This window comes from Oncorhynchus kisutch, linkage group LG10, assembly GCF_002021735.2.
Source record: "Oncorhynchus kisutch isolate 150728-3 linkage group LG10, Okis_V2, whole genome shotgun sequence".
In the NCBI taxonomy this organism is placed as follows: domain Eukaryota; kingdom Metazoa; phylum Chordata; class Actinopteri; order Salmoniformes; family Salmonidae; genus Oncorhynchus; species Oncorhynchus kisutch.
Genome location: NC_034183.2, coordinates 60039419 through 60064113, shown reverse-complemented (window position 1 = coordinate 60064113; position 24695 = coordinate 60039419). Strand labels below are relative to the sequence as shown.

The 24695-nt window shown below is 42.7% G+C and overlaps 2 protein-coding genes across 18 annotated transcripts in view; one reads left to right on the top strand and one right to left on the bottom strand.

Moving 5' to 3' along the window:
• LOC116375882 (G-protein coupled receptor family C group 5 member D-like) lies at nt 1-4928 on the top strand. Its single transcript, XM_031834373.1, has 4 exons — nt 1-281; nt 1637-2925; nt 3212-3267; nt 4185-4928. The coding sequence occupies exons 2-4, from the start codon at nt 1707-1709 to the stop codon at nt 4281-4283; spliced, it is 1374 nt and encodes a 457-aa protein (XP_031690233.1). The 5' UTR covers nt 1-281; nt 1637-1706; the 3' UTR covers nt 4284-4928.
• A 761-nt stretch (nt 4929-5689) lies between these two features.
• LOC109898622 (RNA binding protein fox-1 homolog 2) overlaps nt 5690-24695 on the bottom strand; it is a 39282-nt gene continuing 20276 nt past the window's right edge. For 5 of the 17 annotated variants that reach the window (XM_031834358.1, XM_031834357.1, XM_031834366.1 and 2 more), the window contains 8 exons: nt 24358-24450; nt 12874-12961; nt 12687-12743; nt 12408-12552; nt 10968-11013; nt 9325-9416; nt 8902-9040; nt 5690-8778 (listed from right to left, as the gene is read on the bottom strand). In XM_031834358.1, the coding sequence (XP_031690218.1) occupies nt 8734-8778; nt 8902-9040; nt 9325-9416; nt 10968-11013; nt 12408-12552; nt 12687-12743; nt 12874-12961; nt 24358-24450 (705 nt within the window). In that variant the 3' untranslated portion in view covers nt 5690-8733. Of the gene's footprint in view, nt 8779-8901; nt 9041-9324; nt 9417-10535; nt 10579-10967; nt 11014-12407; nt 12553-12686; nt 12744-12873; nt 12962-24357; nt 24451-24695 lie in introns of those variants that run through there. The other 12 variants (XM_031834371.1, XM_031834372.1, XM_031834363.1 and 9 more) reach the window with 8 other exon arrangements.

Sequence of the window (24695 nt, the reverse complement as noted above, 5' to 3'; positions counted from 1 at the left end):
GATGTAAATCTGGGTGAGGTGAAAAAAACCTCATCATCTTTCGTTTCCAAAATAATTGACTCCCTCTCTCATTCCTCTCTTCCTGCTTTCCCTCCCTCCCTCTTGCACTGCCTGTGAAAGATATGGGAACATCCTTGAGTTAGGAGGCACGTTCATACATAGATGACTGTCTACTGATGCATCAGCTGAGAGTTTATTACAAATCTCAAGTGGAACTACAAGTAGGATCAGAAATAACCACCGATCACAGAGGTGGATGCACTGAAGCCTCGGGATAAAGGGTAAATAATTCATGTTACTATTCTCTGTTAGTTTGAAAGTAGCTTGAATGGAGGTATATCCTACCAATTGTTTTGCCACAGGAAGAGTTTGTTGTTTTAAAGTAAAAATGTTGCCCACAAGATTAAAAGTAAACAGTTGAGGCAGCGATGCCGTCAAGTCTCCTGTTGTTGGATGACAATTACTCATTATTGTTTAGACTGTTGTTACTGTCAACCAATTCAACGACCCAATCAATGGAAAAACATTCAAAACAATTGTTTTATTCAATATTTGTTTATGTTATGTAACAAATGACCAGCCACATAAACATGTTCCTTAAATAATCAGTAAAGATAGACTTGATAGAGATGTTTTAGTGACATTTAGAGGTTTTATCTCCTGCCCTCTGTGCAAAACGGAGTTATCCTTAAGGGTTAAATAAAGTGGCCAGGGCCACATTTATCCAGCGATAAGCATATTAAATGTCATATTTGAATCTCTGACACTGAAACAAGGGCTCTGCTATGAACTAGAGGAAGTGACAATCAACTATCAGGAGAGTCTATCTCTGGCTTCTTTCTCTCACTTCAATCTCAGTGTGTCAACCCCCCTTGTATTTCACTGTCACGCTCACTCCCTATTGCCGTCTTTCCTGGTTTCACACGACTTTATGAGTTAATGTAGTCCATATATTTCCTCTGTGGGAGAGCAGGGATGGGCAACGGGACGTCACTATTTATTTATGATTTATTACGAAATCAGTTGGGGTTTCAACTTATTGCTGCGAGTTAAAATAGTGGAATATACAAGGTGCAATTTCGAAAGGTGGTTGTGCATCAGCAGTTATTCTCTTGTCATATAAAGCACTGATAGTCTGTCAATTAGCCCATGTCAGCTAACATTTTTTAGATCCCCAAGTTAGTTTTGCGGCCAGCTATCTAAACATTTCTCTCCATCCTATGGCAAAATGTGTAGAATTGCAGGAAATGATCTGTAAAACAATGTGGGTACGCAGACCCGCGAGCAACTGCGACCCCTCATGATGAGTTCAGATTTTCTGTTGCCCAGACTCCCTCCAAGTTGTCCATCCCTGATGTAGAGTATCTAGAACCTGTTCCTAATTAAATCACTCCTAATTCCTCTATTCTTACCTTGTACACAAAGTTATTTCCCTGTCCTGGCATGTCTGTGGTCTGGCTGCTCCCTTCCCTCTGGCTGCGCTCTCTCTCTCTCTCTCTCTCTCTCTCTCTCTCTCTCGCTCATCTTTATTCAAAAGCACCTCAATTGATTTGATTGTCCTAAATACCGCTATGCTCTATAAATAAAGATATTCAGAGTTAAAAATACATGCTCTCATGTATGCTACTTTTTCCAGGTAGCAAAGGCCCATCTGAGCAGGGAGTATACCATCAAAACAGAAACCCAGAGAGGAAGGACACAACAACATGCAGACAAAGCAAAACAAAAGGATGGTCTTTCCATTCCAGATACACAAATCTATTTTTCTCATCCTACTATTCAATGTCCCACTTCCCAGCACATGTCAGACCACACTGAATGCTGGCACCCTCAACCAAACCATCCCTCCCAGTGCTGCCACTAGCTCTAATGCTATCCCCAATACCAACACACACAATCCCACTGTAAAATCCACTATCAACCGAAGCACCATTTCATTCCTCCAACGCAACTCTTCCTCAAACTCCACTTCCCAGGATGCAATCCTGGGGTGTGGGGCGGATCTGGACCCTGTGTACTCCTACCTGTGTGACCGTCAGGCGGCGTGGGGTATCGTAGTGGAGAGCCTGGCCTCACTGGGTTTTGTGGTCAGTTCAGGGCTGCTGGTGGGGCTGCTGTTCTGGACCCTGTGGATGTGTGTGTCGTCCCGCCAGCGCAGGGGCATCGGGGGGAGCTTAGCTTCCATGGCTCTGTTCCTGCTCAGCACGGCGGGGGTCTTCGCCCTGACCTTTGCCTTCGTCATCCGCCTCACCACCCAGACATGCCCCACGCGCCTCTTCCTGTTCGGGGTGCTATTCTCCCTGGCTTTCTCCTGCCTGCTGGCTCGCTGCCTGGCCCTACTGGGTTTCTCTGTAGCCCGGGGCTGGGGGGAGGCTGGGGTGGCTCTGGCCCTCTCCACCCTCCAGGTGGTCATCGCTACAGAGTGGCTGATCATCGTGCTGCTGCGGGACGGCCAGCCCTGCCAGTACTCCCAGGGGGAGTTTGTCATGTTGCTCATCTACGTGCTGGTTCTGCTGGCCGCCGGCCTGGTCCTCTCCCTGTGCTGCCTCTGCCGCTCCTGTCTCACCTACAGCTACAGCGGGGGCAGCCACCGACAGAGCCAGGTCCAGGCCACGCTGCTCTGCCTCACCCTGCTGCTGTCTGCTGCCATCTGGGTGGTGTGGATCGCCCTGCTGACCCGGGGTAACATGGAGATGGGCCGGCGGCCACAGTGGGATGACCCGGTGCTGAGTATAGCCCTGGTGGCCAACGGCTGGGTCCTGCTGCTGGGCCACGGACTAGCCCAAGTGGTTCTCCTCTGCAGGTGGGAGGCCAGCTCCAAGGAGGGCCCCCTAGACTTTGGTGGATGGACCAGTCCCAACGCCAACCTGCCAGGGCTGGGGAGCCCGAAAGAAGGGAGGGAGAACAGAAGCTTTGAGAACGACGGTGAGGAACGGAGAAGTGAGAAACAGTAGCACTGGAAAGGAGTAAAGCAGGGAAATGTACAGTACTGCATGTCTACGTTTAGTTAATCAGCAACATAGCATTAGAAAGACAGAAAATGGACTGGTGGTACAGTACTAATAAGTTAGCATGGAAGCTACATTATATATGGACTAGATCCAATGAATAAAATATGACATATGAGGTTAATTACACAATCGGTCACTTTAATACTCACTGTATGGAATCTGCAGATAATTGAGTCACTGTATCGTGTTCTCTTCCCCAGGCAGAAAACAAGACCCCGTTTTCCAATCACCATATGAGTCTGGATTCTCAATGGCAGTGAGTAGGCGTCAAAATGGCTCTGGGTTTACTGGGTGATTATAGGAACGAGAATCAGCATGTTGTAACAAAGAATAACTAACAAAAATACATACTTAATCCAGTATAAGATAATGTATAGAATTGTATTTAACAAGAGACACAATTCACAAATTCTACAGCACAAGTGTAGAGTCATGTTTTAAGTGTAAAACTAACAGACTCAATAAGGCCTTCTGGGAATGCTATTAAGTCCAGAAGTTGTGGGCGGAGCTAGACAGTTGGCTGTCAGAAATATTACAATGTAAATGTACTTTTAATCAGTCTGTCTGCATATTTCAAGACATGGCACATGGGGGTGTAGTGAGATACACGGTGGTTTGGATGATTCTCTAACAAAAACTGAACAACATACGCACATCCAGGTACTTTACATGGATGCCTGATGGAAACTTAAGGGTTGTAAACGTTGTTAGAAATAAATATCACCTGGGAGCGCGAGCAGCAGTGTGTGGCATTTTGCTTTCTGTTTTCCATGTGGACAATTCTCTTCTCATCACTCATCTTGAAAAAACGTATACTAAAAACGTGGAAATCAATCAATTCGCCATCGTTAACACAATGGAAAAATCTAATGATTTATTATTTCAATATACCGAGACTTATACAGAGACTTACAAAATGGTGCAGTTTCAGGCCATGTGGAGGAAAGTAGTGGGGGTGTGTGCTAGTGGATCTGGGCAGGTGTGATGTGGTTGATGTTTGTATGATGTTGTCATTTGAATGTTTATGTCTTGTGTTGTTCATAAAAGATAAATAACATCTTACAAAAGAATATGACCCTTGCCATTACAAGCCATGTATATGTAATGCTGAACAACTAATTGACATTATTTACTGCATTAATGTTTTAATGTTTCACTATGTTTGTGTTTCAGGAAATAGATCCTGACAAAGATTACTCCATCCCTCGTCCTCAGACCACCAACATCAGCGAGCCCTATGATGTATACTATGGACACAGCCTGTCTGATTAAGATCACATTGCTTTTCATGTACACACACCCACACACAAAGACAACCTAACAGCTTAACATATGTAAAAAACGTTACAACCGCAATAGCATCTGCTATACATGTGTATGTGACTAATACAATTTCATTTATACATGCACTCTCACATGGCCCAGAAATGTTTTGGAAGTTCAGCTACAAATGTATATGTCTTGTATAGAACCTGCATTGCAACATGATTTCCATAATTACGTGACTAAGGCTCAATTGATTAATGACATTTTTCTTTACTCAGGCTGGATCCAGATAGAATGAGCTTACTGAATCTGAGCTAATGTGACAAGAGTGTTTTTGCAACTTGCTACTTGAAAACACCAGAGACAGTGTCTAATAGTCTCAGGCAGGAGGAGGCGTGAATCTGTCTGTATCAGGGTGCCAAACTGCAGGGATGGGCAGGGGCAGCGCCAGGCATGTGTGAAGGAGAGACAGGACCTGGCAGCGATAAAATAGACCCTTGTCATCATGTCTTAACATCTTACGTAAAGGTGGATGCCATTTTTTTTCTTCTTTACATCCCACTTTAGAAACACATGTTTATGCATATAAATACATGCTATGCATATTGTGCCGTTTGAAAAAGTGTTATTAAAATGGAATGTTAAAAGGTATATTTGTTAGTCATATCTAACAGCAGAGGGCTGATTCATTCTCACAAAAAGAAGCACAACCTAGACTGAGTGGTACTACGGTTTTCACCACTAGGTGACACTGTACAAGATGTGAATTATTGTTGGTGGGATTCAATTTACCTCAATGTTCATACCATTATTGAGCCACCAAATGTAAACAAATGCATTCCATCATGTCATTTCCCCATGCAAATAGCAGTTTACTGATATTAACGATAGATCTGTAGCGCTCTAGGAATGACATGAGAGCAATGTAACGTTCTACTCTGCCTGTGTATAGCCATCATGGTCATCTCATAATGGGTGAGTCAGTCGGGTCAAAACCTCAATAATTCAGTGGATCCATGTGCTTTATTGTTTCACTGATCAAACAGCCCTCAATGTAATCCTTTCACTTAGTCCTACTTCAATCATCTGGAAGTGCATGTCATCAAATTGGCAATTAGCCTCTTGTGCATTAGAGCAATTAACAGGGATATGAGATTCCCTCCAAACTCAACCCAGACATTCACATTCATTAACTTTAGACACAATGGTTAGTTAGACACAATGATTAGACACAATGATTGGTTCGGGAAAATTGGCTACTTTAGAGTTCAAGTTGGCATAGTTTCCTCCAGCTCTACTACTAGTGAACAAAAGGTATGAACTGTGTGACCAAGCCATACCCTATGATTACATACAAATAATCAATGGCACTAAATCAAACATTTTACCCAAATAAGTAGTTGAGAAAAGAAGAGTATAAAAACCAAACCGTTTATTATGTACATTCAATAACAATGACAGGAAATAGAAGGCAAACATGAAGATGGAAAAAAATGAAAAGAAATCCACAAGTCACTTGAAGAAAATTAAAAACAATATCACTTGGATCAATGAGCTTAGCAATGCACATGTGAAAACAAACAACTCATATGAAATCCCTGTCCAACAACTCCCACTAGGTTGACTTCAGCACAGTGCAGGGGTAAGTCAGACACACAGCTGGGTCTAAGGTGATCACCGTGAGAGGGCACATGGGAGTCTCCACTGCTGGGTAACAAGTGGAAGGTTATGGAGGGATGGTCAGTTGCTGTGCCATAGAGCAGTCTTGTGCTACAATGCAAGGCATTGGAAACAACAGTTCAGTCTGTGCTGGACTGCTGTGTGCATGGTGGGACAACATCATTGGTTACTTAACATACTTCAAAAGAAAAACTGCAGGGGTTCAACATTCCAAATTAAAATTGAACTAAGGGATATAACTGGTAATTCAAATGATACCATGACCACAGAAGAACATAGATAACCCAGGTATAAACTTAACAAAACAAGCAGTATTTTACATATCATTATTCCCCCCAAACTAGAAACAAACTCAAATGGACTATGTTGAAACCCCTCTCAATCCTGCCTTCATATTTCACATAGCCTCCTTTCCATAGAAATTGTTTTGATTCATGCAACAAATGAAATGACTTTTGACCCTGTCCTTCTCACAAAAACATGCATACTGATACTTTTAATACTTTTTAAGAGAAGTTCAAAATTCTTATTCTCACGATATCATGGCATAAATACTCAACGGAATAACTAATGCGGCTGTATGCATCCCTGCCTGCCCTGATAAAACAGCTAGCAACATGGTAATCATCATGTCAACAGGTGGTTTATGGCTCAGCTCTTTACCTGGGTCCTCCACCCTACAACTGATCCTGAACTACACACTCACTCCCAAATGGAAAAAGGAGGCATGTGGGGGGGGGGCTCTTTAAAATGATGTGGAATAGAACACTTTGTTTCATCATCACACTCACTCTAGTCTGACATTTATTCTGTATCAAAATGCCAAATTCCCCTCTCAAGTCTACTGTGGACTCCTAAATGTTATATTTAACCCAACATTTTCCACTGATTTATCTGCCTGGGACCACTTTATCCAAACCCCTTAAAAGACCAACTGTGACAGTTCCCAAATGTATTTTGGGGATTTTAAGTCTATTAATCTGTTGCTATAAAATTATGTAAATAAATTCATGTTTGCCCCCATCTTCCCTCTCCACTTCTCAGATGACATTTCCCAGGACACGGTGCTTTTAAAACACCAGCATCAGCAAACTGAAAGGGAGCACTTTGAACCCACCATAAAATAGAAAAAGAGCTAAAATAACAGCAAGAACAATCAGAAAAAGTATAATAAATGTGTACACTTGACCAACAAATGTGCTTTTAGAGAATCTTTGGAACCAAAAGACAAACGATAGCAATAACATATCCGGAGTATATGGAGATACATAATAGGTCAAAGACTATTTATATATTTTTGTAGGTCACTTCCTGTACCTTAAAGTAGCATTGAGGCAGTGACTTTAATACATACTGGACTAGAACATTCCCAAAGACATAGGAGGGAGGAAGATTGCATTGGGTGAACATTACGTTGTTTCACTTCGCGCGTGTCTGTATTTGTGTCAACTTGACAAAGAAAATATATATTAAAAATGGTGAAACCAAAAGTAACATCAACTTGCAGTGTTTGTAACTCTCATGTTTCCTACCATCTGGTTTGTTCCCTCAAACCCCTAAGAATTCCATTCTTATCTGTGAATGGCTGGTTTCTACAGCATGTTAGCTATGCCCAGACACTTTCAATGTTTTTACCCCGTTCAGTCACCATTCTGATGCTACACCTGGAATGTCATATAGTCTAGTAAGGAGAACATGTACACGGAGTTGTGTTGAGCAGGCATGAGTTGTACAATATTCTCAAAAGGAAAAATGAAGACAATGTAGGTATATAATAGTAAGGATACATGATACAGATCAAAAGATGTGTCATTATAGTTTCAACTACAGTAAGAATCATCACCATAATACTTAGACCAGCAACTACAGTAAGAATCAACTGGAAAATGGGAAAATTATGATGATAGTGGATGTAATTTCATTGCATCCACATTATATAATAACTTTAAGCAATGCTTTTTCATAGATAATTATAGAAAAGAAAAACTGAGGTAATGCAGAACAAAAACAAGTCATTTTGTTTATTTTTCCTTGTCATTTTCACACCATTTATCTTTTTTTGTCTTGTACAGTTGGGTTGGTGGTGTAATGTAATGGTAGACTGTTTGGATTTCTCTAATCATTTTCAGAGCAACAGCTGTTACCTAGATTTAACTGCGTCGTCGCTCAGCTTTTGTAGTTCAGATTATGGACTTTTTGCTACTTTTGCGTTTCTTCATTCACCTTTTTGTTGAGCAGGTTCTTTAAAAAAACAACTTGGATGTTCATTGTTTAACTGATGGGATTCCACCACTGGGCAGGTTGTCAATGTAGTGTTTCATATAAAGGACCTAAGATTTCACGCTATTGATGGCCTACTTTTAGGTCGTATTAACACATTGAGCTGTGTACATATGTGTGCATTTTACATTTGAGTATTATTACCACAGACGATCAGGAGCAAAGGTTTGTAGTGATGTAGTGTAAAAAGTTACTGGTGGGCAGCAATTTCTCCATTCATGTCCAATAGTGTTTTTTATGGAACCATTCTTGTTCTTCCCACAGTTGTCTTCAATTATTGATGCCAGTCTTGAAATTCATAGGCAGTTTTCATTAATCCATTACTATGTCACTGAGTGTGACCGTTGAAGCAAGCCGAGTTACAGTTGAGTTTATCTTGAGTGGATGACCTTTTTCCAAAACACATGGGTTAATACTACCACCCGTAGAAAATGGAGGGGAGCTCTTTCCAAATGAAGAGGTTCAGAAATGTGGAATTCCATGGTGCGAGTGCTGTTTAGTACGGTGCAAACCTACTGTATCCAGCCCGATATAAACTAGCCTGGAGGAGAGAGAAAGGGAGAGAGATAAAGAGAAATTAGAAATAAGGAAAGGAAAATGTAGCTGTTTTTAAACAACAGACAGCAGTGAAAAAGATGTGCGAGGAGTAAATAACTACATTTACATAAAGTGAAGATAACTCAGTTTCCAGCCTGTTGTTGTAGTGTTGCGGCTGGGGGGCTCTTACCATGGCACCGACTCCATAGGCAGCTGCAGCAGGACCTAGAGCGTGGTAGGGATCTGTAGTGTACACTCGCCCATAACTGTCCCAGAGGAATACCAACACATATGTATTTCAGCTGCATATAGTTACAGTGAGAATATAACACACACCTTGCACTGACTCATAAATAGGCTGAGATATTACAAATCACATAAAAGATTTGTAAGATCACATGTATCATAAATACCCACCAAAAAAACCACAACTAAAATAACATCTACTATGAGTCATAGCCTAGCATGTTATTGTGTAAAAGTCTGGCCACATTATTGCATTTCGAGGCTGCTGCTTTTTGAGTCCTCAGACGATCCTCCTTATTCTTACCTGTCACTGTAAGCAGCAGCTGCCGCGGCAGCAGTTGCCCCGGTTACAGCAGTAGGCTGAGCAAAGCGATAGGCAGCGGCAGGATAGCCTCCCTGGGAGACAGAGGGACAAATGGAGGTTATTACCATGGTACAGCTGAGGAAGACAGGATCATTACCGAGGCAGAGTTGTGTAAGTGCAGAATGAGTTAAAGAATCACACAGTACAACAACCAAGTTTAGAACATTTGTGGTTAAAGATTGAAGTATTAACAAATGTAAAAACAAATCATAATAATTACACTGGAGGTTGTTGACAATCGTCAATAATGCAGCATATCAACGATTCAGAATGATAGAGAAAGATAAGTAACATTTACACGAACCATCGTTGTGATCTCTCATATGCATATAAGACAAAGAGAGAGGGGGAAAATAGAGATGCCACACTCAAACACCCTCACAGTGTCACCTCCTGGCATTGAGACAGCATGCTTGCCCCAATTCAATGCAAATCTATTTGAACACACCACTGCATTTGGACCTAATCATACAGAACACAACCCAGAGCATTCCCCTGGAAACCTGCAGTACAACTAGTGACAGGACAGAGGGAGGGGGGCTGTGAGAGAAGGTAAAGGGGAGAGAGAAAAGGTTGGCCTATGCCTGTAGAGCATGCAGACGTGGATCAGCATGCTTCAGTAATTGTAGCTCCAGAGAAGAGTCCAGACCGGGAAGGGGTTGGGGACAGGCTTTAGTAATAAGAAACCGTGTTCTCCTCGTCTTTATTTTCAGCCCCACAGGGCACTGCTGCTACACAGATAGAGTATCTTCCAGCTCATCTCTGTACCTGTTCCAGCTATGGATGTTACTCAGCATAACGGATGTGGTAACTTCCAATCATAAGAAATGGTGCTGGGAACATTGGTGTTTGTATGAAATAAGAGGCTCTCTGCCAGTGACTTCAAGACAAATACAACTGCCGCCTTTCATGTTATCTCTGCCAGCAGTCTACCTTTCAGAGACCAGGTTCTCTTTGAACAAACTGGCAAAAAACACACGCTGTTTAGTAGCTTAGTAACAAACCCCTTCCCCACAATCCACCTGTGCAGATGTCAGTGAGTTAGTAGGAAAATGAAAAGCAAGTTAACGTTTCAAAACAAAACAACATCAAAAGATCATAATCACCAGAGGGATAATAAAAATACACACTGTGTTTGGTAATGACCCTACCTGAGGCAATCTGCTACTAATGACAGAGTCCTGAAACACTATTCTATAGAGAGAACAGAAACAGCCATTGTCAACCTGGACACACGCACACACACACTGACAGACACACGCCCTGACACAAGCGCACACAGAGCGGCCCGGCTACCCATGTTGGAACCCTGTGTTACAACACCAGACTACAACACCCTCTGTTACTGTCTGTCTTCTGGGAAAACTCAGACCCACAGGTGTGATCCCAGGCAGCGGTGGAATGGTAAAGTACAGAGTGTAACTATTAGCATAATTCAACATAGGAGCTGTGTGCATGAAACAGTCATTTTTTCCCCAGTCACATTTGGGCAGCTCTGTGCAGCGCAATTAATTATGCACATGCAGAAACGCACAGAGAGAAAGGAGAGAGTCGTGAGGGAGTGTGAGTGGGAATTTACTTACGTATAAGTCTGCAGCTCCATAAAACCCACCATCCTGATACACCACGCTATGAGAGAAAGGCAGACAGAGGAGATGGCAGACAGAGGAGATGGCAGGTGAAGAGAGGGGTGGAGGGAGGAGATAGGGAGGGACAAAGGAGGGAGGAACAGGAGCAGAGGAGATGGCAGGTGAAGAGAGGGGTGGAGGGAGGAGATAGGGAGGGACAAAGGAGGGAGGAATAGGAGCAGAGGAGATGGCAGACAGTGGAGATGGCAGACAGAGGAGATGGCAGACAGAGGAGATGGCAGGTGAAGAGGGGGGGTGGAGGGAGGAGATAGGGAGGGACAAAGGAGGGAGGAATAGGAGCAGAGGAGATGGCAGACAGTGGAGATGGCAGACAGAGGAGATGGCAGGTGAAGAGAGGGATGGAGGGAGGAGATAGGGAGGGACAAAGGAGGGAGGAATAGGAGCAGAGGAGATGGCAGACAGTGTAGATGGCAGACAGGAGATGGCAGACAGAGGAGATGGCAGACAGGAGATGGCAGACAGAGAAGATGGCAGGTGAAGAGAGGGGTGGAGGGAGGAGATAGGGAGGGACAAAGGAGGGAGGAACAGGAGCAGAGGAGATGGCAGGTGAAGAGAGGGGTGGAGGGAGGAGATAGGGAGGGACAAAGGAGGGAGGAGCAGAGGAGATTGCAGACATTGGAGATGAAAGGGTCGGTGTGTACAGTGAGATGGTCCAAGACCAGAGTGGCAGGAATGAAAGCCAGTGTGGAGGAAGGTAAACAGGGAGATGATTGAGGGGAAAAGTGAACGCACAAGGAGAGAGATAGAACAGTTATTTCACACACATGCAGCATGCAGAGGAAATACACTACCATTTATTTATTCCATTACTGCTGAACCAAGTGATATTATCAACATGAATGTATTATAGGGTACCATCCTCTATCAGCATCCCCCAGGGAGAGGGAACAGAGGCCCATTTACATTGACACGGTCCTGGACAGACAGAGGACAAATCAGCCAGTCGTTTGTTTGAAGTCAGGCAGTAGTGGATTAAATATGGAAGAGCCATTTCCTGCAGCACTAGTTAAAATTAAAAAAATCCAGAATATTGCAGTTGCATCTCCAGAATATTGCAGTCCACAGCAGTTGCATCCCCATGAACCAATTGGCACAGCCCAGCAACATGCAACACAGTACAGTTTCTCTGTGAGTCAATCTAGTGGAATTATTGGAACATAGAAAAATAGGAAGAAAATGTGTCTGGTCTTTGTGTGCAGTGTGACGCAGAGGATCAAATTATTGTTCTGCTCAGAGGGAGTTTGTGTCTATACTACAAACTAATGACATTACACTTATTGGTATTTATAGTAAACTACTGAATTTACTGAAGGAACATATATAAATGTTAAGTGTGTCCGTTCAGAGGATGGATTCTGTAGTTGAATCCCTTACCCAGGGTAGGCAGGGAGGGCAGGCTGCGGCACCGCCGCACGCACAGCGCCGTACACTGGCCTTCCCCGGCCCCTAAGGTGGGCACCACGGAACGCAGCTGCCGTGGAGGCTGCCGCTGCCGCAGACGGGTAGGGGAACCCCGGAACTGAGGGAGAGGGAAGGAGAGAGAGAGGATATGAAAATCCAATGCCTGGGGGCACTATGAATTAGGGATGTTTAAATGAAGTCAGATTTGGGTGAAATGAAGGGCATGAAATCTAAGAGGAAGACGAGGTTTACCTGCATAGAGCTCTGGTCCGTACATGGCCTGCACCATTGGGCTTAGCTTCCATCCTGCTGAGAAGCAGAGAGGAGGCAGAAACAGGAGGGTTTCATATAGATAGGGGATACACAGGGAGATGGGCAGCTGACTAACAGTTAGTTAGGGATCATAATGAGGCTAATGGAGTAGTTTGCATCTGGTTACCATATGGCAGGGTGCTAAGGGCCTCTCCGTTGGGGTAGGGGCTGACCATCTTCTTATTGGTCATCACCCTGGCCGTGGCATTGTTAACCTGGGGAGTGGGAGGAGGGACAGTGAGCACAACGTTTGGCCCGTTCTATTCAATTGAGGAAACACACACAAACACTCTGACACAAAAGACAATAACACAAGTGGACCAATATTAGACATTTACACGTGATAGCAATTCATAAAATAAAGCATATCTAACTCTGACTGTGTGACTAATACAATGGTAATAACACTCCTGCTGTCTAAGGTCAACAGACCATTTGCCAAGAAGATGGTGATTGTGTGTACACATACAGGGAGGCCACAGTTACAGTCTGCTCCCCATTCACCATCGCTGGATCATTCACATCAATATGGTGGTGGGTTTGATGCATCACATCGTTAACTCCTCCCTGCCAGGCTGCCTCCTCCCCATCCAGTTATACGACAGCTGACAACATCGCTTATGATGAAGTAGTCTCTGCTCTCCCTGGCGGTGTTTGTGTGTGCGTGTGTACATGAGTGGGTGGAGGATTGTTAGGGGGGAATCTTAGTCATGCAATTAAAGTGTTCTGCCCAAGAGGAGTGTAATCGATGACTCATTGTGGAGACAACTAGCTACACTGAGGGCCAGTGGTTGAGCCCAGCGGTGAGAGGAAGAGAGATTTATAGGTAAGAGAAGAAAGGTAGAGATAAGGTGGAGGAGAAGAGCTGGGATACGTGGCACTGCAGGAGAATAATAATATGTGTTTGCAGTATGCAGGTGTGTGAACAAAGACGGGTATTTCTGTCTAGTGCTGCGCCCGGCTGTTGAATCAAGATGGCTGCTAGCTAGGCTAATCCCCCCACTGAACTTCAAAGGGCCATATTAGGCTCCCTTAATCTTTATCCATCGCCTTTGATGGGGTTTATGAGAATGACTGTTGTGTCGTGCAATTTCAGTTTGAGTGTGCCGTCGCGCCATGTCAAACTTTGTTGTGAGCTACTAATGACCTATTGGCAAATTGGAGAGCTTTGAGACTTCTGTGACGAAGTTCCACTTAGAAGGCCATTATGGATTCAGCCACCTTCAACACCCCACTAGTCATACTCTATCACTGCAGCCCTCATTCAAATGGAAATGACAATTACCTCATTTTCCTTCATTGCAAATGAGATGGTCAGCCTTGAATGATTCAATTAGCTGACATAATTGTCCCTGTGAGTGAAGACACTAAAATAAAACGAATAAATCAGCCTAATGAATCAGATTAATGCTGATAATCTTTTTACATCACAGCATTCATATCCGGGTCATTTATAAGCCTCTATTTTGGGTGTGATAACTGGGCAATGATCCATTTCCTTATGTATAGTTAGTGGTGTGTCAATACCAGGGGAGGTAATGCAATTTGATCAATCTCACAGAGAGGTAAACATGCAAATCAAACAGAGACCAGTGAGAAACACATCTGCATGGGTTAATAATAAACATTCAACCCCATCCCAACTTAGGACACAAGCCCACAGCAGTACCAATAGAACTGGACCAAAGTAACCCAAATCGCCCCAAATGAAACCAAACTTGTTGGGGTTTTACCTAAAAAGAAATCAACATCAATACATAAAAAGGGGGAGAGAAAGAGGGGTGCAAAAAACATTTGTTGGACAAAATTAATAATTTTATAAGACAAAAATTATACGCAGCCAAATATGGGCGCATCACATGACCAAGAGTGAGAATAAAGAACCAAAAAATGTAATTCAGCCAATCAGCAAGCGTCGGATGCAGCATAGAGACCAATCAAAACAATCGCAGCACTCCCATATCAAACGCATACAGAGACAGATGGGACAGGTAAGGAGTTCAGGAGAGGGATGCAGGTGAGAAAGAGAGAGATAGATACAGAGCCAGTCCACATACAGAAACAGGGAAACACAAAGATGGTGTAAGGAAGAGAGAGACATCGTCTACATAAGCAACAACAAAAATCAACTATTATTTTTCAAAAACAAAAATAACAAATACCAAGGTGCGTCATTCAAAAAAAGCAATTTGATTCTGTGACCATTCTCCCAAAAATCTCACTAAGTTATGTGGAGGAATAGAGAGACAGAGTACCAAAGGATGGAGGGAAGAGAGAGAAGAGCAATCCTCATACCCCAAAAAAGAGAGAAATCAAATCATACGAGACACTGCCAGGCATTATTACTGTGTGTCACGAACTAAGACCAGTACACAAACTAATACACACACACACCATTCAATAAAGGAAAACCAAACCAAAGAGAAGTTAAAAGGACAGCAATAGACAGACCAAAGGATCAACCAGTTAATCCCAATGTGTTTATATATAGTTATCGTTCAGAAATTAGGTTACTCTATAAAGGAATTCATACATTCTGTTCTGTGTGCTTTAACTCCTGGTTGTTAATCCCATTACTACACTCACGACAGAGGTGAGTTATTGCTGTTAGAAACTTTATTGATTGAGTATTCTCTTAAAGTGCATTCCATAAATTGCCCTGCTACTGCTCACAATTTGAACTTCAAAAATCCTCAAGCTTCAAGAGCAACACGATTAACGCTGCTTATCATTGTGAAGAGAAAATATGGACAGATGGATGAGCTATCTTTTCTAAACAATTACAATTTCACCTACTCCTGTAACAGATATACTTACAATGACTGCTGAATGGACATAGATCTTGTACCTTTTGTTAATGCAGGGGCATAGCCAGAAATTGGTGGATGGGCCTGCAGAAATTTGGATTGGCCAACAGGACCAATCTGATTGGGTGGGTCTGGCAGGGCCTGGCTCCCCAGTGGGTGGGCCCGTGTCCACCCCACAAATGCCTGTGCCCCTGTGTTAATCTATCGGTTTCCATGAGTGATTCTCCCTGAAGTTTCAAAATGTGAAATACATAAGCATATACACTTTAGCGCAGAATACGTTCACATTTAGAACACAGAAAAACACATAGAATTAGGAATTAGAATACTAGAATTGACATGAATATTTTTATGATAGGATAAAGGTGAGCCATTTTGGTCAGGGAGTTGGTCAATTGTGGTTTGCCAATGCTGTGATAAGATGATGTAAAACAGGGCTGGGAAACTGGTGGCCGCAGCCCCCCTTTTTGAAGGCCCTCGGATATACTCAGTCGGGGTCACAATTTACTATTGCGATGCAGAATACACAAGATGCAATTTCAAAATGTTGTTGTGCATCAACTGTTTTCATCTTCTGTCAGTCAAATTAGCCCATGTTAGCTAACATTTTCTATATTGGGAAATTATTCTAGCAGCCAGTTATCCAAACTTATAGTAATCAAGGGCGAATTAGAGCCCGGGGTCCCCATTGATTTTGCTAGTCAGTCTCACAGGTATTGTATTAAAAACGAATTAACTAATTAAAAATCGCTCTCTTACCTTATGGCAAAATGTGTAGAATTGCACATAATTAACTCTAACACTAAAAATGATTGCATGAAATTTGTTCTAAAATTGGAAAATCTTCTCCCCACCCCATTGCACGTATAAAAAAAAACTGCAGTAAACTAGCTCTAAAAGAGCAACATTTTATCTCCACCCCATGTTTGTTAGCTAGCAATCCAGCCAGTTTTAGAGGAATGTTTCCATAGATTTTTGTATTTTTATTAACTGCCAATATGCCAACATTCCATTCGATCAATGCAGTCAATCCACAGCCATACATTGGCTGAAATCAGTTGATAGGACTTAGACAAGTTGGAAATACAACAACTACTGATATTATATCATAAAATAGCACTCAACTGCCCATGAAAACAAACATTTTTAACATGTATGGTTTACATACCAATTTTCTGTATAAATATAATCTAAAATATATGTATAAACCTTTAAACTGTATTTATAATTATATCACAATATTTTAGGTTAACAATCATTTGATTACACAATTTCTGATATATCACATGCATTACTTAAATTTTCCAGCATATGTAAATTCTGGATTACGCCTCAGCCATTAATTCCAATTAGACTGGTTTGGATTTCTCCCTGACCAATATGGCCGCCATTTTAACCCCATTCTAGAACTTTGAGGGCTTATGAAATGCCCCTCTAGTAATTGAATAGGATCTCTATGGAAAAACACACCATGTTGTAGGAAGCAATACTGTGTTCTAAGCATGTCCATAGAATTACCATTCTATGTGCAAGTGCAAGTTCAACTTGATTGGATTGATTAATTATTGTACCATCTAATCAGCATAACTGATGAGACGTGTTTGAAAATGGTAACTGTAATTTCTGTACTACTTTCTGTGTGCCTGAAAGCAGACGAGCCACATTTTGTGCATTAGGATTTAAAACTGCAATATGTAACTATTTGGGCGACCCGTCCAAATTCATGTTCGCAGGCAATATTAACTAGGGAAATTGTGTCACTTCTCTTACGTTCAGTGCAAGCAGAGTCGGGGTATATGTCCCACGAGGGGCATATACCCTGACTCTGTAATTGCAAACAAAGGTTTCTGTACCAAGTATTAAGTTCTGCTTTTCTGATGTATCAAATACTTATGTCATGCAATAAAATGCTAATTAATTACTTAAAAATCATAAAATGTGATTTTCTGGATTTTTGTTTTAGATACCATCTCTCACAGTTGAAGTGTACCTATGATAAAAATTACAGACCTCTACATGCTTTGTAAGTAGGAAAGTCTGCAAAATCGGCAGTGTATCAAATACTTGTTCAACCCCCCTGTATATGAAATACAAATGGTATAGAGAAAAATAGTCAACGCATCATAATTCCTATAATAACCACCAGCTTTCATATGTTCTCATGTTCTGGGCAAGGAACTTAAACGTTAGCTTTTTTACATGGTACACATTGCACTTTTACTTTCTTCTCCAACACTGTGTTTTTGCATTATTTAAACCAAATTGAACAGGTTTCATTATTTATTTGAGACTAAATAGATTTTATGTATTATATTAAGTTAAAATAAGTGTACATTCAGTATTGTTGTAATTGTCACTATTACATCTATCTATCTATCTATATATATATTTTTTTAAAGGTATACAAAATAATAATAAATCAGCCGATTAATCTGTATTGGCTTTTTTTGGTATCAGTATCAGCGTTGAAAATTCATAATCGGTTGACCTCTACTTCAAACAGCTGAAAATACAATATTTTTACATTATTGAAAATATATTTCACAGCGGTTTAAATGGTACAATGACTCTCTACACTACAGGTCTGTCAAATAAACAGAAAATTAGGCTACCTATTAGACTCTTAGCAACCAGGAAATGACAAAGCGATTTCTGCATATTGCACCTTTACACAGGCCCTTCCATGAATCTGAAACCCGCCCAACACTAGAGACAAAGAAAAGTTATAATGACAGATTTATTTTCCCCTTAACACTGACTGAAGCAGCTGAAAGGATGATAACACAATTGAACAGGAGCTTCCCAGAGAGCCATGGGTTATCATCATTACTGGGGATAACAATTCATTAGGAAAAATATACATACAATGAAGTATTAATCAAATGGGTTCTGGTAAGCCATGTCATTGCAAAGAGGAGGATGATTAAACTTGGACATTCCGGGGAGGTGTTAATGAGAGGAGGGGAGGGGGGTGGATCCATTATTATTACTAGTTAGACCAGGCTGTCAATGGGCTGTGTGTCTGTGTGTGTGCCTCGTCACTGCTACCTTCCCTATCAATGCAGGCCCCATCATAACAGGGACTTATACTCTGGATAGCTGGGAGATCAGAACAATGCTAGGCTACCATACTTCAAATTGATTTGTAATATACAAAGATGCTGTGGACATAACTAAAGCATGCAACTACTGTACGTCTTGCTCCTAGCATCTACTGCCACTGAGCTAATTGAAAGATTGGAACTACCAAATTAACGGTTCCTTTAGAAATATTCAAAACAATGTGTGATTTTTCATCTACTGCCTTTTTCAAGGGAGGGGTTGGGGTCAGATCAGCGAATATGTCATTTATACACAACTTACCGTTGCCGAAGAAACAGCGTGAGGACACGCGAGTGGTTACCGTGGAGACTGACAACACACAGAAGTCATCAGGGAAACAGAAAAAATATAATAACAAATAAATAAACCAACAAACAACCCAATAAATTAAAATCCCCCCAATGTGAAATAAAATGGGGATAATAGTTGAAAGCAGTGATACAGTTTTTGAGAGAGAAAAATCATCCAAAATGAGTTTCTGCTCAATGCATGAGCATCTTTCCATTTCTAGAGAGACACACGGACTGGAGGGATGCTTCTTTCAACATATGCAAATTATAGTGGTCATAAGATTAAGGGACACAAAAACCAGGTCGACCACTTTTGTATTAAGAGATTGGCTTAATTGCGTCTAAAAATATGTCTCCCACAGTCAAGGGTGGCAGTAAAAATACTTAAGTGAAATGTAGCGTAAAATGATTCTTAGTAAAAGGCGACGTGGGCAGGATTCATATTTTGATCTGCAGAGGGGGGTAATTGTATAAAGAAATGACTTTGGAACATTTAGTTCCGCTACGAATCACAACAAAATAAAGATAAAAAGAGAGAAGGATGGGGTAAGGGACTAAAGACGAAAATATAACATGTGAAAGGACATACAACGAGAGGTATTACACACACAGGTGCACATATACAAGACAAGAGGGTGAGGACTGGGGAGTGTCACACAGGGACAGAGGATTGGGGAGTGTCACACAGGGACAGAGGATTGGGGAGTGTCACACAGGGAAAGACATAACAGTGGAGAAACAAAGGAAGACAAACTTGACTGGCTTGGAGAGAATGGGAGCTTGAAGGAGAAAGAGAGGGAGAGAGAAAGAGAAGGAGAGAGAGTGAGTGAGAGAGAGAGAAGGAGAGAGAGTGAGAGAGAGAAGGAGAGAGAGTGAGTGAGAGAGAAGGAGAGAGAGTGAGTGAGAGAGAAGGAGAGAGAGAAGGAGAGAGAGAGAGAGGAGAGAGAGAGAGAGAGAGAGAGAGAGAGAGAGAGAGAGAGAGAGAGAGAGAGAGAGAGAGAGAGAGAGAGAGAGAGAGAGAGAGAGAGAGAGAGAGAGAGAGAGAGAGAGAGAGAGAGAGAGAGAGAGAGAGAGAGAGAGGAGAGAGAGAGAGAGAGAGAGAAGGAGAAAGAGAGAGAGAGAGAGAGAGAGAGAGAAGGAGAAAGAGAGATGGAGCAGCCTGTGGTCTGGGAGAAAGAGGGAGGAGTGGAAAGGGAACAGTTCATACTCCCTGTCCCCTTTTCTTTTGCCCTCCTCTCACATAAACACACACAACCACACCAATCCATTCACAAGTTCACCTCTTTTTCTCTGTCAATCATGCAAAGTATCTGAAACAAGCAACAACCATGACTAAATCCAAAGCTAAGCCCAGTTTATCACAAACAGCCCATTTCGGGCAGTAATACTGTTCTGGGGAGCAGAGTGATCACAGCCTTCTTTTGATTTGAGCCAATTCACATCTAAAGCTCAAGTGAAAGAGCTGGTGTTGAAAAAGGATCCAAATCAAATGCTTTTTCAATGAGGTTGACACCGAGGTGGAATGTCAGGATTAAACAGCAAGTCTGATTGGTTTTCTTGGAGAACATGACCCTTTTCTTTAAAAGGACAGACAGAACTGTTTCAAATGGAGGCTGTGAGTGGTTTGCCACCTGCAGTAGTGTAGCGTACATCGATCACTGAATGAGAACAGATCAGCCATGCAGGATCAGATGAACAGTCCCAGTAAGTTAGTCCTTATCACACCCAGCTCTCTTTAGTCAGAGACTCAGGCTCATGCAGTGGTGACATGGTTGGTCTCCGAGTGAGGAGCTCTCCTCCCTGCGACCCTGTGTCTGATGAGATGCATGCAGACTCAAGAGCACCGGGAGACGAGACGTCGCTCGTTCTCATTACCACCACTACTGGGGTGATAGACTGCACCTTCATATTCTACTGCATCTAATGTCTGCCTAAAACTCTGCGCCACGGAGCAATCACTTCCCATCACACCAACACATCAACAAGAGCGGCATGCGGAGAGAGAGACACACCTACACGTTCAATACGCTGTTACTACTACAGTACCTCAGGGTGGGAACTGTGGTGTGACAGCACAGTGACAAGACTTAAAGTGCTGTATCCGTCCAATGTCGGGGTCTCTCACAGTCAAATGTCAGGGTATCCCACAGTCAAATGTCAGGGTATCCCACAGTCAAATGTTGGGGTATCCCACAGTCAAATGTCGGGGTATCCCACAGTCAAATGTCGGGGTATCCCACAGTCAAATGTCAGGGTATCCCACAGTCAAATGTCGGGGTATCCCACAGTCAAATGTCAGGGTATCCCACAGTCAAATGTCGGGGTATCCCACAGTCAAATGTCGGGGTATCCCACAGTCAATGTCTTAAATGTCACTTTCAAAACATCCGTGTGATGAGTTGCTTTGATGGATATAATTGTTACTGCCTGGAAATTGATTAAGCGTCTATGGCAGGGCTCTCCAACCCTGTTCCTGGAGAGCTACCGTCCTGTAGGTTTTCACTCCAACCCTGTTCCTGGAGAGCTACCGTCCTGTAGGTTATCTAGCACACTCGATTCTAATAATGGTTGAAAAGCCGAATCAGGTACGTTGCAAATGGGGTTGGAGCGAAAACCTACAGGAGGGTAGCTCTCCGGGAACAGGGTTGGAGTGAAAACCTACAGGAGGGTAGCTCTCCGGGAACAGGGTTGGAGTGAAAACCTACAGGAGGGTAGCTCTCCAGGAACAGGGTTGGAGTGAAAACCTACAGGAGGGTAGCTCTCCAGGAGCAGGGTAGGAGAGCCCTATGTCAATGTCTTTAGTTAGAGTGCTTTTTGTGGAATACCCTTTGATATGAGGAGGACACACACAGACTGATGGAGGAGATGCATGGTGTGTGTGCAGACCTAGACACACACAGACTGATGGAGGAGATGCATGGTGTGTGTGCAGACCTAGACACACACAGACTGATGGAGGAGATGCATGGTGTGTGTGCAGACCTAGACACACACAGACTGATGGAGGAGATGCATGGTGTGTGTGCAGACCTAGACACACACAGACTGATGGAGGAGATGCATGGTGTGTGTGCAGACCTAGACACACACAGACTGATGGAGGAGATGCATGGTGTGTGTGCAGACCTAGACACACACAGACTGATGGAGGAGATGCATGGTGTGTGTGCAGACCTAGACACACACAGTAGTGTGGAGTGGAGACACAAACAGCAGGAAGACAAGTGAATCGGACCACTTACATGGGTACATTGGACGCGCACGGGAAACTGACTTCTTCATAGCGCAGAGTTTTATTCCAGACAAAAAGAAGTACACTTCGATGTAATAGAATAGGCCACCGCAGAGATCAATACTACACTCTGTGTAGAACCAACAGCCATGCACACTCAGGGTTCCAAACGGACTAGCTAGGAGAACATTCGCTACAGATCCCCATGCACGGACAGACTTTAGTCAACAACATGAAATAAAATATTGAATCCAATCAACAACTATTGCCTTTTTCTGTTTTATGGATAAACAGACCTTCATAAAGGTATTAAGGCATTTGTAACTTTGAGAGGATGTCATGCTAAACAACCAAAAGTCCACATCACTAGCACCAAAAATCATCTAGTCTTAACTAAATAGCCGATATAAAAGACATGCAAGAAATCCCAGACTGTCCGCACTAGCGCTGCAGTGACAGCCATGTTACAACACCATAGTACTATCATGCACACATACTTCCAATAAATCCCATGCAAAAGGACAGCAAACAGAATATTCACACTCCTGATTTCAAAAACAATCTGGTCAAACACTACCATGGTATATCTTTCAGAGTTTCCTAAGCAAAACAATGGGTTAGGAAACTGAAAGACATACTACGGTAGTATTTTAAGCAAAACAATGTGTAATCTAAGCCTAGCCTAGTACGGGACCATTAAAACATTCCTCATGTCAGAGCATTGCCTCTAAGCTTAGCCAGTTTTAAATTAGCGTCTTCACGTGTTAGAATAACAGCCAGTAAAAAAAACTACAAAAAAACAGAAATTATATGACCAAGGACAAAGCTAGGGTTGCAAACAACTTCTAGGAGAGAGAAGAATCGTCACAGCAGTGCCTCAAAGGAATGCTGGGCTTTTCCTCCGCTGTTGAATGAGTGTATAAATACAGAACAACCTTTATTTGCCCTTAGCCTGTACGGCTGTTCTATCCCATGCACTAGTCAAACACAGACAAACCTGATGACAGACACTCCTGTTGACCCCATGCAGATTACAAAGGCCTGGCCACAGCTTCAGAGAGATCAACTACTGTCACACATGCAGCAATGATAAAAGGTGAAGGGGAGAGAGAGAGACAAACTTCCTTACAATTCAAGTGATAAAGTTCATGCATGAAACAAGAAGATACTCCAGAGACTACAGACACAGAGGTTAGAACCACCAGGGCCAAACAAATAGGTTGTTGATTTATAGAAGTTTAACTGATGTGGGTTTTCATTGGGCTCCATCAGTATCCATTCAACTTGCTGATTGACTGAAGGTGAAATGTAGAGTTTATAGATCATTGGATGCAGGTGGCATTCAGAACCAGATGTTTGAGATCTGACAGATGAAACCCAAGCGGGTCCAGCCATCACCATCATGCAGGACACAACTACCACAGTTAACCACAGCAAGGAGGCAGGAGCCCATGCAGAATCGTGATTGGCTAAGAACCTGGCTTAAAATAGATCTGCTCCAGAGATGGGCAGGATATCACTGCCACGCAAACGGACAATATTTAAAAGAAAAACATGCATCTTCTCAGCTTCTCCCCAACTCTGAAACAGTCACATACGAGCCAAAGCTTCATTTTTTTAAAAATATATAGTGAAAGGAGGGAGCTAAATATGAAATATATGGCGTAGTTATTTTACAGATTGAGAGGAGAGCACTGTGCTGCATGCTGGAGGCCAGGAGCCATAAGCTTGTCACTAGCACTTTGCAGCACGGGGGGAAAAAAGGAACATTCTAGACTAGGAACTAAGATATGATCAACCTGGCTACAATCGGCCATGCATCATCGTCTCATCACGCTCTCCTAATGTCCCGCGGTTCCAGCAACAGAGAAAGATGATTTAGATTGTATTTGAAATCAAAGCAGTGGAAGCTATAATAAGAAATAAGAAATGGTGCAAGACAGAACCGAGACCTAAACGATTTAGAAAGCGAAAACTTCCCAGCATGCCTTGAGGTGTCAACTCTCCCCCCGCCCCAAATTAACCAGGAAACAAGAAACACCCCAAAAAAAGGCAGCAAACCATCTGGGGGGTACCAGCAGAGACCACATCAGAGCATGTCAGTGGAAAAGGATGGCAGCTAGCGGAATCAGTGTACAGGCAGAGGAACGATGGTAGGAGGAGAAGTTGGGTTAAATTACCTCTATCTTGCGACCTTCCACTAGCGTGCCGTGAAGCCTTTCCCGGGCTTTCTCCGCGTCGGCGCTGGTCTCAAACGTGACAAAGCCAAAGCCCTGGGGTAGACAGACAGAGGGGAACGAGGAGCACCACAAAGACAGCGTAAGGAGAGGGCTGGAAGAAACATACCAGTTGTTCTATAGAAAATCAAAACCCTTTGATTTAGCTAGTTTGACTCAATTCATTACACATTTACTGAACAGGTACACAGTTGTAATCACTGGTTTATACTGTTTGTTCTAGAACTGATACGGTGGTTACTGATTAGTGAAGGGTTGGGCAAACGGAATGTCGAAATTCA

What these genes read in the sequence shown, in the direction of transcription:
- LOC116375882 (XM_031834373.1), top strand. Translation starts at nt 1,707, where the DNA reads ATGCAGACAAAGCAAAACAAAAGGATGGTCTTTCCATTCCAGATACAC. An exon ending in CAGAAGCTTTGAGAACGACG is followed by an intron (nt 2,926 to 3,211) that starts GTGAGGAACGGA and finishes TCTCTTCCCCAG; the next exon opens with GCAGAAAACAAGACCCCGTT. An exon ending in AGTCTGGATTCTCAATGGCA is followed by an intron (nt 3,268 to 4,184) that starts GTGAGTAGGCGT and finishes TTTGTGTTTCAG; the next exon opens with GAAATAGATCCTGACAAAGA.